The sequence below is a fragment of the Gymnoscopelus microlampas genome, assembly GCF_963454915.1.
Source record: "Gymnoscopelus microlampas genome assembly, chromosome: 21".
NCBI classification, from domain to species: Eukaryota; Metazoa; Chordata; class Actinopteri; order Myctophiformes; family Myctophidae; genus Gymnoscopelus; species Gymnoscopelus microlampas.
Window position 1 is genome coordinate 33666018 of NC_139958.1, and position 14709 is coordinate 33680726.

Sequence of the window (14709 nt, forward strand, 5' to 3'; positions counted from 1 at the left end):
TTGTTTTACTTGATTGGGTTTGGATTACTGTTACTCTATTTAGAAAAGCCTCCTGTGGACAGTTGTTGAAAATGCTATAACACTGGTTCATCCAATGTGATTGTGATGTCAAATAAAATAAACATACCGTAACATAAAATAATTATTGCTATGGGAATACATAGCTATTTAACACTTATTTAACCAAGAAAACATCACACTGCTTTGAACTTTAAAATGTAATTTGGTACAACCGGTTATACCTGGATTGTAACTAGGGTCCAAGTGCCTGCCTTGTGTTCAACATAGAAAAGGCTAGCCTCACCCAGGCGGCCCACAGGGCTCAAGCTATACTTTTAACACAATTGTTAACAGTACAGGTAGTATAGTGAAATGTTATGCTAAAATGATAACTAAAAGCCACAGGGGCTTGTTTACATTGTACTCAATTCATCAGAAATACATACTTTACAAAAGTGCATGAGCAAACACAGTTTAACCCATTAAGACCCGAGGCCGACTCTACAAAATGTCTTCTAAATCCTTTAAACAGTTTAAGAAATATATATATGTTACAATGTCAGTGGTTCTACTCTTTCATGTCAAGGACCCCTAAATGTATATGTATTTTGCCACGGACCCCCCATCTCAAAATGTGGTGTTCCAGGGACCTCCAGAAGCAAAATGTGAAATTTGAGTTACAAATGTTCGCTTGAAAAAATATATATATTCAAAGATTTTCACAAGTTTTCACGATTTCTCAAAAATAGCAGATCTACAAGCTCATAGAGCGGCACCTATGAGCTTGTAGATCTGCTATTTTTGAATATCCAAAGTGTAAAATAATGCTTTTTAGCTCAAATTAAAAAATGACACAGATGCTTCTCTCTATAGAAACGGTCAAATGTTTGTATGCTTCAACGTTGTTGGGCAGATCAGATGTCTCCTGTCAGAATTGAATGGAGACAATATTCCTGAGGTGGGAAAACATGTTTTCTGGGAAGTTTAAAGTGTTTTAAGTGGTGCAATATCTAATAGGTTGCTTTATTTAAAAAATAAATAACATATTGCACCCATCTTATGGAATGACCTGATCAGATGGTTACTGAAGTATTCAACTCCATTCAGTGCCTTAGAATCAATGCAATTTGCCCAACACCATTAGGCGTAATGTGTGCAACACCGCCACCTCCTGCCCATAATAATTTACTACAATACTTGACTACCTGACTCTTGTACACAAATTTCCAACATTAACACCATCCTAAAAGTTCAAGGGCGGGTGTCTCGACCCCGAAGGTTTAACAGTTTGCAAAAAAGGTACAGTTGTACAATAACACAAAAAGGATTTGTTTCCATTGTGGTCCCATGTGTTCAATTAATCAAGACAAACAATGTCTGCGTTGTATATGGATTGGAATGATGCTTCTTTAAAAGGTGCATGAGAAGATATTAAAACACGATTTAAATTGCTTCAATATTAACGACTATTTAGGCATTTAGCAGACGCTGTCATCCAGAGAAACTTAGATTTAAAAGTAGAAAATACCTCAAAATTGTACAGTACAGTAAATGTACTTCATTACTTTCGCTGTGAGTTTGCAGATCTACTATTTTCAAAAAAATTATATATATATATTTAGAGTAGGCACACATTTAAACTTGTAAAATGGAACATTCTGTATATTTTTGTATATATATTATGTACTTAGTTACTTTACACCTCTGAAAGGTTCAGGTTGAGTTGCGCTCCCAGTGTGGAACTGGAGAGTCCGTTGTCAGGGGCAACCGTGTGTGCATTGTGGAGGAGCGCATGTCTGTATAAGTGAACATGAATCCTTTGGCGTTAGCCTGTTAGCCCACAGTGGACTTTTTCAACCAAATGTCCGCTGATCCGCAACATTGTTGCTCCATAGTTCCGTTACATATTGTTTAGATCGATTTATGTACAGTGCTTTGTAAAATGTGGCGTTTAGTGGCAACAAGTTGCATGTGCTTTGCAACGTCTGCAGATGCAAAACAAGTCGTTTTATAAAGGCAGCTCTCTCTACTATGGAAGGCCGAAGGAAAGCGTCTCTTGCCGACAACCCGTTGTAGATGATGGTCGGGACTTCTAGAATAGTGTCGAACGCCGACCGAACCTGCTCGATCGGGTCCCCCGACAAGCTGAAGCCCGTCGATAGCCATGGTGGGGTGGTAAAGCAGTCAGTGGTTGGTGTAAAGTAGCTGAGTACATTTACTCAAGTACTGTACTTAAGTACAACCCTGAGGTATACTTTTACTTTACTGGAGTAGGCCTATTTCCAATTGTCTATACTTATTTGCTTTTACTCCACTACACCTCAGAGGCAAGTATTGTACTTTTACTCCACTACAATTATTTGAAAACTTTAGTTACTAGTTACTTTGCACTCAGATATAAATGATTACATTATAAAACATACATTAACCACTTTAACCCTATTTTATACCTATAGGCTATTTGAAAATAGCAGATCTAGAAGCTCACAACACATCGCATGGCCACGCGTTGTGAGCTTGTAGATCTGTATTTTCAAACATTCGGTACTTTTACTTTTGGTACTTTAAGTACATTTTGATACCAATACTTTTGCACGTTTTACTCAAGTCAATTTTGAATTCCGGACTGTTACTTGCAACAGAGTAGCCTACTTCTACATTGCAGTATTGATACTTTTACTTAAGTAAAACATTTGAGTACTTTTTTCCACCACTGGCAAAAGGCTACGATGTCCAGCCACAACCTTCCACCGGTGAGGAACCTGCCACACTGGTCAAGAGTCGGGCGTCTGGACAAGCACTGTGCTCCTCCTCCGCGACCTTTACCGGCCAGACACCTGCAGCGTCTGGCCGATGGTCCCGGTGGTCCTCCTACCCTGCGGCCTCTGGCTCTGTCCGGCCCCGGTCCTCCTCCTCCTCCTCCTCCCCCTAAGGACAGTGGGGTCTCATCATCATCTCACATCAGAGACATGGACACCCGCGTCGCATCGCTCCGGAATAATATCACGTTCTTGCAGCAGCAACACAAGGAGACTCTTGAGAAGCTCCATGCGGAAATCGATGACCTCAGACGGGAGAATAAAGGCTAGTGGGGAAATCTATTTATTATGTCTAGGCTATATGTGTAAATCTATGTAAATCGATGTCTGCATGGACAAGTCTAGTTGTATAATGCAAATCTATGTAGGCTTTGTGTATCTATCTGGATATATGAGGCAGCCTATGCTATGTGTATGAATCTGTGTCTGAGTCTGTATGTAAATCTATGTCTGAAAATGTCCCCTTTTGGTATTGGTAAAAGTATTCCTTTCTTAATTACTCACAAAAAATGCTTGTTGGTTAATTAACTTATAACAGATTGGCTCTAACTGCAGCATGGCATTGGCATTTGGCATTGTACAGAGAGGTTTACAAATGTGAGGGACATGCACACACTTTCTTTTTATATACAACTACAAGATAGATACACTTGCACTTCATCAAAATTGGTTACCACTTGACCGAAATGTGATTTCTCTGAATCCATATCACTGTTCCGACTGTTTCTAATTAATTAAAGTCCATGACACATTCACAAAGGCCTGCCTGACTGAGGATGGGGTGTTGACAAGGGAGAGACACTCAATCTAGGCCCAGTGGTTGCATGGGTTTTTAAATGAGGAAAATGGATGGTGAGTGGTTTCTGCGTGGGGGGGTGAGCAGAGATCCTGTATCGCTTCACCTACAGGCAGCAGGACACAAGCGGTTCCACATCACCTCCACATCTGACCACCCGCCAAGAGATTCCTCAGTCCTGATGTCCATGGGTCATGTGTCCCCCTCACTGTCACATGCATACAGCACATTGGGGTTGTTTACTTGGGCTGTGTAACAAGAGATGTTGGCTGTTGCTCATGTGCCTCCTGAAGGTGTCGTGCTGAAAATTGTCTTAACTTTAATGTTGCAGAGCTGCAGTATAAACTGATCATGGATCCCCCCAAGTCGAGCAGAAAAGGTAAACTCTAATCCCGATAGTGGGCCCTTACCTTGGTTGCATGATTTGGCGTGGGTGCTAGTCTGATGGGGATTATTCTTTTGTATCACTTTTGGGCTCAGGTCCAGATCTTGGTAGAATGAGTGGCTATGATCCAGCTTGCTGTAATACTAGGCAAATGAAGAAACCTAGGTGTGCACAGTGAGCCACATGTCTATGTTTCAGTTTGTTTTGTGGTTTTCAGCACACTCTGGTGGACACATTTGTGAACACACAGAGAGACAGCCTCTTTAAAATAGTTTTTGCTCTTCTCAACCCCAAGATCTACATGAAACCTTGTCAGCAAGGATTTTCTTTTATCTTTAATTGAATGATAAAAAAAAAAGTCTCAGCCTATCTTAATATGTATTTTCTTCCTCTTTAGTATTGACACTTAGTCGGCGAGGAATTAGACCACCCACAATTGAGGCCCACAGAGGTTTCTACCTGGAGCAAGCTCTACAGGATACACGGAGCTCACAGGACCAGGGACTTAGGTGGGTTTCTGTCCTGTAATCTGCAGTCAGCTTTCTAGCAACAACAACAAACACAGCAGCATGCACTGTAAATTGATGATTTGGCAAAGTGTCTCAGTTATAATATTGCTATGTATTTATAGATACAATGACACACATGGTACACAAACATTTAGCTCAAGCAAGCTTTCCTCTGCTGCTAAATGAGTAAATGAGGCAACTATTATACAATCCACATGAGTGCTGGCACTGCGCTGCCATACAGTAGCTGCGGTGTCGCTGTACAGAGCGGCAGCCGTTCTGTGGATTCGTCTATAATCAACATCATCCCGTTTTATTTGTGTGTGTGAATCGTTACTTGAGTTACTGTGTATGTGTGGTTACAGCCTGGGTTATTTAACATATTCATGGACAGCCCAGGACCCAAGTGTGAAATGTTTCGTGTCAACTTTGACCTCCAAATTTGCAAATACAAAAATGTATTACTATTGTTTAACCATATTGAACCAAGTATCACTATTCTGGGACGAACATTTGGTGAAAATTGTCTACAAGCGCACGACACGTTCCAGCATGACACATTGTGAGCTTGTAGATCGACTATTTTCGGCAAAGGATTTGGGGTCCTATTTTCGCCGGAGCGTTACCCATTATCTCTAAACCTCTTTGCCATTTTTTACTATTTTTAAAAACATTTTCAAATAGTTTAAATAGCCGATCTGCAAGCTCACAACGTGTTGATGTAGATCAGCTAGTTGAACTATTTGAAAATGTTTTCAGAAATCGTAAAAAATGGCAAAGAAGTTTAGGAATAATGGGTAACGCACCGGCGAAAATATGGCCCTTGGTGTTGAAGGAAAAAAAGGAAGGGGCCTAGATCCCTGGGGGGCTCTGGTCAACAAGGTATATAGGGTCTAAGTGGTTAAGTTGTAAAATAAATGAAGCCTCATGGGACACTACAGTACCAGCTGTCAGATTGGGATTGAGTGTAGACAAGAGGCTTTGTTCATTGAACTAAACAGCAGTATATATGTGTGCTCCTCCCCAATCGATATCGTATCGACCACCTGGGAGAAGCATAGGAGAATGCAGTGAAAACCTCGGATCTTCCAGACAGGACTGTGTGCCAGCGCTGAGCGGGGGCCTCATTACCTCGTTGCAACCTCTCCGAATTCACAGCAGCCCTGCTCACCCACCTCGTGCACCCACTCTACAGGAGTGTGAAGTCATCGTTAGACAGCTATACAACGCCAACAGCATGCAGTCTCAAGAAGTAAGCACACGTTCTTAGAATTTGTTGAAATGCAAAACATTAATCATGTGATGATAGTCTTTATAAGGCAGATAAAATAGTAGTTAAATGTCAAGATAGTGACTGCAGTAATAATGGATCTCTCCACTGTAGATTATACGTGTGAAGGCATTGCTGAGAGACATTGTATTCAACAAGAAAATCACCCCAGAAAACTACATCCTTACCAAGGCCTACCTCGCTGATGGCTCCCGGTAGTTGTGCCGATTTTTAAACCTGACACCCATTCGCCAAGTCTATCATTTAAGATACTACTACAGATGATGTGGTAAATAATTAATTTTTCTATCCCTTACAGTAAAGTGTCAGAGGTAGAGAAGTTCCCCCAACTTGCACTCCAGTCCCTTCCAAAGAAAACGTATGTATATAATTGTCTATTTCTGTTATATTAAGTGAATTGTTTGAAACGCTAATCAGTCTTCCATTTGATTAAAGCTCTGGTAACATGGTTGATATCACTCGCTCTTTGGGTATTCTCACATTCAAGTTGACCCGACAAAATCTTCCCTAAAACATCTGGGACAGCGCTCCACACGTCCCAGACTCTTCTCCCTTCTGGCTCCCAAACTGTGGAATGATCTCCCCATTTCAGTTAGAACTGCAGACTCACTCCCAAACTTCTGCCGTAATCTGAAGACTCTAGCTCGTAGCACTTGCCGTAGCACATGCCCTAGCCTTGACGAGCTTGCAGGCTTATGCAAAGATTCCAATGTAATTTAGATTGTATGTTATGTAGACAGATGCCCGGTCATTTGTAGACCTGGCATCCTATAGTTTGTATAGTTTCAATGTACATATTTCTTTTTTTAATATATACTGTTTAGACAGATGATAGGTTCTTGGTTTACCTATGATCCTAGATTACTATTTCTATGCATTTGATGTATTCTCTTGTGTTTACCTTGCTTACTGTAAATCTCTCTGGATTAAGAGTGTCTGCCAAATGCCTAAATTGTAAATTGTGTTGGCTGGGTCACCAAGAACCACCAGAGCACCTTCAATGTGCCTTAGCATAGATTGCACAAGTCTCTGGAACTCTACAGGGGCGGCAGTGGCATAGGACAGTGGTTCTCAACCTTTTCAAGCTGCGACCCCCCAAAATAATCATATTTGAACTGGGGACCCCCCAAAATAATCAGATTTTAAATGGGGACCCCCACCTGACAAGCACTTGGAATTGTAGGAACTGAGGCATTACATTTAGTTTGACTCGGTTCAACAGATAAATATTGTGAAAATAGTTGAGAGGCGTTGTGAGCTTGTAGATCGGCTATTTTCACTTTTTTTAAAAATATTATTTGACAATTTGGCCAATATTTGACCAGCATTTATAGTATAGTACATATTTGTTGATTGCTTTTTTTGATGCAGTAATGACTTTTTAAAAATGGTCTTAAAAGTCCTTAAATTGTCACTTCACTGTCATCTGTGGACCCCCCTAAAATCTTGTGGGGACCCCCCTGGGGATCCCGACCCACAGGTTGAGAACCACTGGCATAGGAGGTAGAGCGGCCGCTTGGGAATCGTAAGGTTCCCAGTTCAATTAGATGGAGCCAAGGGGAGGCATGTATAATGAGAATAAAAAGATACCCTATTGGGGACCTATTATAGTCCATGGGGAATTTTACACTTAACAAGGGCCGGGGAAGAATAACAGCTCCCTATTCTGAAGAATAACCAGAATTGACAGAGAGAAAAATGTTATGTACATTCAACATAGCAAATTCTCTATCATGCAGAGCTTTGAAAACAGACCATTTTGAATGTTTTCAGGTAAGAGGAGAACTTTTCCCCAAATCTTAGAGAGATGGTAGCTTGGGTCTTGTACGTTGTGGTTGTTGGGGTCTAGGATAGGTTTCTTTAGCAGGGGTTGCACATTTGCATGTTTAAATCTAACTATATGAATCCTAACAGTCCTATTCGGGGCAATCAATCGTCAAAAATAGCAATCTACAAGCCCACGATGTGTCGTGTTGTGAGCTTGTAAATCGGCAGCGGGAAAAAACAATGGTTATTGTGAAATATATACCAGTGAAACATCAAAAATAACTGTTGTTAAATTGAAAACGTTACACAGTATGACTTTAATTAGTACAGCACACTATTGTGTGTCACAGAGCTTTGGTGAAGCTTTGGTGAAGCTGTCTTTTTCCATTTGCGTTCCGCCCTTGCAGGACAAGCACATCTAAGAGCACGAGTCATTCAACTCAGGGTACCAGCAGTGTCAGCCTTGGGTCTTTTTAAACAGTTCAGAATGTATGAGCAAGTTAGAGCAAGATGAGTTGAAGAGTGACTAACGTCTCAGTGTCAGGCAGTGTTGTAAAGTAACTAAGTACATTTACTCAAGTAGTGTACTTAAGTACAATTTTGAGGTACTTTTACTTTACCGGAGTATTTCCAATTGTCAGTACTTTTACTTCTACTCCACTACATCTCAGAGGCAAATATTGTACTTTTACTCCACTACAATTATTTGTAAACTTTAGTTACTTTGCAGATATACATATATTACACTATAAAGATACATCAACCACTTCAGCCCTATTTTATACCTAGACTATTTGAAAATAACCGATCTACAAGCTCACAACGCGTCGCATCACGCGACGCGTTGTGAGCTTGTAGATCTGCTAGTTTCAAACATTTTAGTACTTTTACTGTTGGTACTTAAGTACATATTGACACTAATACTTTTGTACTTTTACTCAAGTCAATTTAGAATTCCGGACTTTTACTTGTAACAGAGTACTTATACATTGCAGTATTGATACTTTTACTTAAGTAAAACATTTGAGTACTTTTTCCACTACTGGTGTCAGGGAGACTGGAATCTGAGACATTAATCTTTACAAGTTGCACCTAGTTAGGTATGACAGAAATGACAGAAATGTCTGCAGGCATCGTAGGGGGAGTGTAATGTGTTCATGAAACATGTACAGAACTATAGGCTCTGTGCATAACTGTTTATAGAAGGCGGCTAACCCGTTTCCTCTTCCGGTTCAATTTCCCATAGCTTCGTTTGATTGGCTTGGCAGTAGATTTGAACCATGAAACACACATGAAAACTTAATATGTGGAAACCCGGGACCAGTGGTGGAAAGTAACTAAGTACATTTACTCAAGTACTGTACTTAAGTACAATTTTGAGGTATTTGTACTTTACTTGAGTATTTCCAATTTCCAATACTTTTACTTCTACTCCACTACATCTCGGAACCAAATATTGTACTTTTACTTTTACACTACATTTATTTGACAACTGTAGTTACTAGTTACTTTGTAGATTTGGATTATTATTACAAAACATATATTAACGACTTCGCCCTATCTAAACATTGGCTATTTGAAAATAACAGATCTACAAGCTCACAACGCGTTGCGATGGGACGCGCTGTGAGCTTGTAGATCGGCTATCTTCAAAAGTTTTTTATACATTTGAAACCTGTTAAATGGGACATTCTGCATTAGGAGTACTTTCTACTTTTGTTACTTTAAGTAAAATGTTTTGATACCAATACTTTTGTACTTTTACTTACTTGCTACTGTATGGGCACCACTACAGGAGCCCACAGTGGAAAGCAGGCTTGTCGTGCTATACACGGGTCCTACATGGAACAAGGCTTAACCCACTCAGACCTGAGGCCCGATTCTACAAATGTCTTCTACAGTTTTTTGAAAAAACCTATGTTGCTATATCAGTGGTTCTCAAACTTTTTCATGTCAAGGACCCCCAAAATGATATGTATTTGGCCGCGGACCCCCATCTCAAAATATTTTGTTCCAGGAACCGCCAGAAGCAAATATTTGAGTTAAAAATGTTTGCTTGAAAATATATTCAAAGATTTGCACACATTTTCAAGATTTTTCAAAAATAGCAGATCTACAAGCTCATAGCACGGCACTACTTGCTTGTATATCTACTATTTTTGAATAGCCAAAGTATAAAATAATGGTTTAAGTGGTTACACAGATACGTTCCCGGTTTTAATGGGTTAAAGGCACAATTATATAAAGACTGGCCTACTTTAAAGGATCAGCCTCCGAGTAAGCAATTAGGTAGCCGTGATTTCCTCCTCGTTGGTGACGTTGTTGGTTTGATTGATTGATGTACTTTATTTAGTAAGACATGAGAACAACAGTACATGGAAGTACAAGTTCACAATACAAGGTCTACTAAACTGGAAGACTCATAAAAGCACTGAGCTTGTTTCAAATGAGTTCCCCACGCACACAAATCATGATGACATATAAGAGACAGACAGATATACACAAATATGGTGACAGTGACAAATCCGAACACCCAGTAATTAAGATGTTTTACTATGTTAAAATGTATAGATCAAACAATCGGCATCTAAAAGAGTAGTATAAAACTCCTTAAACCTTAAAAACTGGATTATTACTTATTCTTTGACAGAGCAAAGACAATGCTGATGCCTGTTCACTCTTTTACATGAGATGTGTTGCTACATAATCACTCATTTAGAGCCCCACTGCAGACAGCATCTAACCTCATTATTCATTATCTTTATGCTTTCTCCTATTTATCTTGATTTGGTTCTTGACTCTTCCTTCTTGTACCTCCCCTGTGCTGGTGTTGCTGCTTTAACACCTGAATTTCCCTCTAGGGATCAATAAAGGTTTAGCTTATATAATCTTGTATCTTATGTTGCCATTTGGGGCCAGTCTAGTTGTAGATCGTCTATTTTCAAATGGCCTAAATGTATATAGGGCTGAAGTGGTTACTGTATGTTTTGTGTCACTCAGGACGTCTTACGTTTTTCCTAAAACTCTTGAGTCTAATTTTCCCATTTGTCCTTGGACAGGTCTGGGCCATCTCATGCTGCGGTGGCAGATGGGGTCATCCTACCAGCTCTTAAACAGAGTCTCGGCTCCACCATCACAGACAGACAGAAGAGGACCCAGGCTATGCAAAGAAGCCGATTGAAAAGGGCAGTGCACTGAGAGAAGTTCACAACAGCTACAGCCTGATGAGCTGTGCTGCTCATCCCATAAATGCATGATCATTACAAACGGGACTTAATTGTTAATGGACAGGCATTCACTGATATAAGATACAGTGCTAGTACAGTAACAACAGAGATATGATTGCACAAACAAAAGTCCTATTTGCCTTTACATGTACCACTGATGCACGGAGCGTGATGGAAAACTGGGATTTGCTTTGGTTGTATAGTTGGAAACCTGATGGTTATACAACTGTGGTTTCCATCTGATATACTGGATGGAAAATCTGTCGGGGAAGTATAACAGACATAAAACAAACAAGTGCATTCAGGTTGAGACAACCTCACAAAGATAATTTGTCAGCTTCAGATTGATAGTGTTACTCCAGCTACAATTTCATCTGCTCTTTTTTGTTTCATCAGTTCCAACGTCACTTGTTTTGTTTATCCTGTACACTGTATAAGTTCTCTCTCCTGAATGGATAAAAGTGGTATCCTATTTACTAAAAAGCTGGAGAGACGGGGAGACCCTATTACTGAACAAACACTCTATAGCAATGATTATTATCAGAATATAGTGTTAACACTTATTTTAACAAAGAAATATCACTTACACCTCATTTTAGGTTGTTTCACATACTCATCCACTAGAGGGGGTTGCTTGCGAAGGAGTATAGACCTACTGTACTTAGAGAGCATTGACCATGGGATGCTACAGTACTGACCCATACATTTTTGAAGGGAAGTCATCTATGAAGAAAGCACCTTGCACTGCAGCATTTTTTTTTTAAAGAAAAAAGTTTGTTTTCTTTTTAGCACATGGTGCTTTCAGTTTGAGGATGATCACACCACTAGTGTGTACACACTGTCCATCACTCACCTGCAAACTGTAGATGTGAGTTAACCATAGTAACCCTGGCATCCCTAATTTGGGCATGTCATTATAGGTGTAAAAATAAATTCACTGTTTCAATGAGTCACATCATGATGCGTTGAATCGGCAATTGTCGAATAGCCCAAGTCTAAAGTACGGCTTAAGTGGTTAAGCATTTCAATTCTCTCACACAACAGTAAATTGTCAGTCTGTGGCATACACCAGAATATATTACAAAACAAACCACAGTAGTTCTCTCTCTATGAAATACATTGAGCTTGTGACTCATGCATGTCTGAATATAGCCTTACAAGCCAGCAGAATTCTTCTCCCCCCCCCACCCCCTTCCATTTGTTTTCATCCAATTTGTTGCATCACTGAGCCTTTGTGGGAATGTGGGAAATTGGCAGACGCTAACCATTAAGAACCAGTGGGTGCAAATCTATTAACATTCAAGCAGTGTGGCAGTGATGAGAGCTGGTTTGTACCAGCTGCAGCCCCATGCACGAGACCAAGAAACTGAAACCTCAACAGCCAAACAGAGGAACAGAACCTCTGTCTTTATATATTTTACTTCCATCATTGAGCAGAAGTTCTCCTGCCACATTGGTCCACCCCTTGTGTCCAGTCAGCATTTTCTGTCCTGTTTTTTTCATTTGAATTCCTATTTATAGTGGCTACAGAGCAAAATCCAGAGTGTTAATGCTCAGGAGAGCTGGGTTCATTTTTACACTCCGAGATAAATTAACACTCAGGATGTTTCTCTCTAGGCCTACTTGGGAGGCAGTGTCCTCTGCATTTAAATGTAACCCTGTGCCTTTCAGTATATTGTGCTATGGGATGGGTACGTTTGGGAGTACCAAACTGATGTGTCACAGTTTATATTTATTACTAGATTTGAAAAGTGAGGAAGTTTGACATGAACAGGAATTGAAAATGGGGAAATGTGTAATGCTTGTTCACCGGAGTCCTGAAATAGTTGTCGACAGAACAAATGTCTTATAGCTGACTAGTTGACTTATGGTTCCCCTACTGTACACTGTACAATCCTGAGTGTTAATTTACCTCTGAGGGAGTACAACTGTAACTAAATGGAACTATAGGGATCCATTAAATGGAACTATTCTGGTTACATATGCATACATTTACACTGAGATTGTATGTATTTAATTAAATCCTATCACAGATGTTTATTTTTTATTTTATTTTACTGATGGCTCAGCCCAGAATCAAAATCACTGTAGAATACCAGTAGTCTTCTATTATTATTATTATTATTATTAATATTAATGCTGGTGTTGAAGGAGGGATATCATTATATTTATTTAGGTTACACAGGGTGTAAGTGATATTATTTTGTTAAAAATAAATGTTAAATAGCTCTATACTGTGATAGTAATCATTGCTATAGACTCTGAGTCTGTTGCAATGATTAGGCTACTTATAGAGTTATAGAGTGTTTGTTCAGTAACAGGGGTCTCACTGTCTCTCCAGTCCTAGTAAACTGAAAATAACATTTTCAAGCCAGGAGAATTTCATCTAAACTGGAGGGAGAACTCATACAAAACAGGATCCAGGATAAACAAGTGAAATTGGAAGTGATGAAATAATGGAATGAGAAGACACATTTTGAATTGGAACACTAGAATTGAAGATGATAATGGGTTCTTTCTCCTGATTGGATGAAATTGGTGACCCACCTGAAAAAAATATATTCTGTAAAGAGCTGGAGAGATGGGGAGACACCTGTTATTGAACATGAACAGACAGAAACACAGAAATGATTACCATCAGAATTCAGAATATAGAGATTAAACTTTTTAACAAAACTCTTAAAATCTTAATGATTTTTTACATATTCCCTAGGGACATCACCTGGTACGCCATCTTTAATTTGGCAATACATAATTAACTGATAGTAATTGTACTGATTCAGTCACATTCATTGAGCCCTGAAACCTAAAAAACCTAAACACAAAAAACAGTAATGAGTAATGAATGAGATTTTAAGCTCTCAGCAGCCATTTTGAAAATTATGCCTTTCCAGAAGTTAGATTTTCCAGATGTTTAGTATGCTATTTAGCATGCCCAATAGTAACAGAATCCATTGAAAAAGATGTTCTTATCAATGATTTGGGGTTTCAACCATACCCACACCTATCTAATATTGGAGTTATTGCAAACCACTAGGGGGCGAGCCCAATTCGTTTGCGATGTTTTTTCAAAACCTTATGCTCATAGACTACCTATTACCTAACACCATGCCAAAAATCTAAAACTTGTCACCAAGTGCACGACTTTTATGAATTCCATCCCAGCTGATTCATAATGTGTCACTGCAGTGCTTTCGTTATGACCGGGGCTGTGTCGCGGAAACTAACTGTCTCCAGTTGTCAGAGAGAGGCGTCAGAGAGAGGGACTCCCTCTTTATTTGGTGATTCGCCCAGGTGGGCGTGGTTATATTGCTAAACCTAACCCTAACCTCACAGAAATGTAGGCCTATGCCTTGACCCAGTGGTTCCCAAACTTTTTTGGTCGTGACCCAAAAGAGAAATTTGATGTCTTCCCGGGACCCAAACTAGTGAAAATAGCCGATCTACAAGCTCACAACTTGTGAGCTTGTAGATCAGCTATACATTTTTTTAAAATGTATTTTCAATGGAATATAGATTTGTTTTTGAATAAATGTGGGGGGGAAACGAAAACGAAAATCTACGAAGTAAAAAAAAGGATATTAATATTTACTTGCCAGTCGCAACCCATACAAATGGGTCTGCGACCCACAAATGGACCCCGACCCACTGTTTGGGAACCACTGCCCTACAAATGGATCCCGACCCACTGTTTGGGAACCACTGCCTTAAAGGACGACTTCACCACTTTTCAACATATCTTCATATAATAGGTCCTCACTAATGCTCATGATGAAATGATACCATTTTTTTCTACTTGGTCTGTGTCTCATAGGAGGGCTGTGGACAGTCCAGAAACTCGTCTACCAGTGACATCATCGTTAGGCAGGATTTTTTTTCCCAAAAAGATTACAATTTTTTTATTCAGATTTTTAT

General features: G+C 39.6%; 1 protein-coding gene across 1 annotated transcript; it reads left to right on the plus strand.

The window, feature by feature from the left end:
* Positions 1–2729: 2729 nt before the first annotated feature.
* On the plus strand, positions 2730–10765 carry LOC311037916 (coiled-coil domain-containing protein 74A-like; the record flags this gene model as incomplete). The annotated part of the gene is made up of 6 exons (XM_084047212.1): positions 2730–3084; positions 3947–3994; positions 4398–4509; positions 5602–5761; positions 5894–5994; positions 10627–10765. The coding sequence occupies 6 exons, from the start codon at positions 2730–2732 to the stop codon at positions 10763–10765; spliced, it is 915 nt and encodes a 304-aa protein (XP_083903338.1).
* Positions 10766–14709: the final 3944 nt, after the last annotated feature.